Genomic DNA, 2,166 nt, shown 5'->3' on the forward strand with positions numbered 1-2,166 from the left:
GCCAATTCACGACAACATTCACCTCAAGGTCTATTATATTGTAAGGTAAAGACCCTACACTTTTAGAAAGAAACACCAATAATAACACAAACTTCTATGACGAAGCACTTAGTGACAGTGGGAAAGAAAAACTTCTTTTTAACAGAAAGAAACAAAAGGCAAACTGTAGGAGAGACAGCCAGAGTCTAGTAACTGGCCGTGATTAAATACAGTAATGTTGTATAAACACACTGAAAGTGAAAAGAGAAGAGTGGAGAAGAAATGCTCCATCCATTAAGCAAAGCCCCCCCGCTCCCCACCAGCAACATAAGCTTATTGCTGCATAACAAAGTTTTATTCCTAATCTTAAACATAGCACAGAATGAGTGTGCCACGCAAAAAGATTTTTCATTTTAATGTCTGCAATGTAAACAGTCAACACTATCACAAAAAAGGTCAGAACAATACTGAATATAAACTTCACAACAGAAAAAATTTAACATCACATTTGACACCAATTTCTTGCATAGGTAAGTAAAGTATTTAATTGAAAATAGTTATCATTTCTACAAAGTACACACAGTAACGTAAAAACATTTCACATGGTCCACTCACTGTACAAAAATACATTTTTTCAAATATCATATATTTACCACATTAAATAGAACAAAATGGTCCAAATATTCCAAATAAATTATTTGTCTTTACGCACAAATATCCGTGGCAAGGACCACTGTTAGAGGTAGAGAGAATAAACATACACTAGACAGGGGCACAACTTCACCCAAATCCAAAACTCCTATTTGCCACACTGTATTACACAAATGATAAAACACACTGATCCACAAACACTACCCTGAGGGTTTCATTCCAAAATTGGGACTATTTTAAAAATCACTCGAAGTGTGACAGCAAAGTTTCGATAATTTCATGGTTGCTGACTCACAAGACTCACAAGTGCAATCCATTGCAAAATGATATGGGCTGAAAACATTTATCAAACAAGACAGTTATGATTTTGGGTAACAACAACTAACCAAAGTTTGCATAGAAGCAGTCAATAATGACTTAAAATGGCAACAGCACCAACAAAACAGCTGTTTGGATAATAAGAACAGCCTTCAGCCTTGGCACAGCATAAATGAAGCTGAATTCAATTGAATATAAATTCTAAATTTATATTACAGTGACAGAAACAGTTGTTTTGATTCTTGTATAAATTACTGCACTTGTTAAATCAGACAGAGAATGATGTAATTCATTTTTAAGCATGTCTGAAGAATTTCTTTAACCACACTAGAATGCTCTGTGTTTCCTTTTGTGGAAAGTTTGGATTTTGAAATGAAACTCTCTGTAGACGTTCAGTAGCTTCAAAGTACATGCACGTCTGTACAAGCACCATATGTAAACAGATACTGTAACTAAACACACAGGCACTCTCACACACATACACCAATGTACATACATGTAACTCTTGTCACACTTGGGGTTTACCAGATGCCACAAAAAAACTGCATGTGAAAAAAAAAATTTGCCTCATAAAACTTCATTTAATTTTAGCCTCAATAAATGCGAAAAGACTGGAAACATCACTGCATTTTATATTTCAAACCATTAGAAATGAATTAGCAGGAGCCTGAACACATTCTTGAGGGCATAATGGAGGGAAATCCTGCATTTTCTCTTCAAATACCTTTAGTTTTTCCGATATTGGCAGATTGCAGACAGACAGAAAACAGAGGAAAACCACAGAATTGTCTTCATTTCAAAACAACATGCAGATGATTTAAAAAATCTTTCAGACCATCACACAAACATCTCCTTGTTGACCCACATGAGCGTACGCGTGTCGTTGGGTTTGCATTCGTATTCAATGCTGTTGAAGCTGTTTCCCCACTGGCAGTGATCCCTCTTGTTGTAGTTGTAGTACTTCACCTGCCACACCGTTTCAAACATTCCCGCCTCTGTGAACTGAAGCAGAAGCAGATGTACCACTGTGTACATACACTGGCGCACACAATGATGTAGAGCACATGCAGTGTGGTAGACTGGAACATGCATGGGTACTCTCTCTATAAAGGCACAGACTCCTGTTGCATCATGTGTAAAATCATTTGAAGATGCAGTGAAAAGGGAGCATACTGACAGCACAGATGGATGCACACACAGGCACACGCACGCACACAC

General features: G+C 37.1%; 1 protein-coding gene across 2 annotated transcripts in view; it reads right to left on the reverse strand.

Annotated features, from left to right (window-relative positions):
* Positions 1 to 405: 405 nt before the first annotated feature.
* cnrip1b (cannabinoid receptor interacting protein 1b) overlaps positions 406 to 2,166 on the reverse strand; it is an 8,330-nt gene continuing 6,569 nt past the window's right edge. For both annotated transcript variants that reach the window (XM_005733722.2, XM_005733723.2), the window contains exon 3: positions 406 to 1,950. In XM_005733722.2, coding sequence (XP_005733779.1) covers positions 1,786 to 1,950 — 165 coding nt within the window. In that variant the 3' untranslated portion in view covers positions 406 to 1,785. The remainder of the gene's footprint in view (positions 1,951 to 2,166) is intronic.

This window comes from Pundamilia nyererei, unplaced genomic scaffold (assembly GCF_000239375.1).
Source record: "Pundamilia nyererei isolate P.nyererei 1_Seehausen unplaced genomic scaffold, PunNye1.0 scaffold00054, whole genome shotgun sequence".
Lineage (NCBI taxonomy): Eukaryota > Metazoa > Chordata > Actinopteri > Cichliformes > Cichlidae > Pundamilia > Pundamilia nyererei.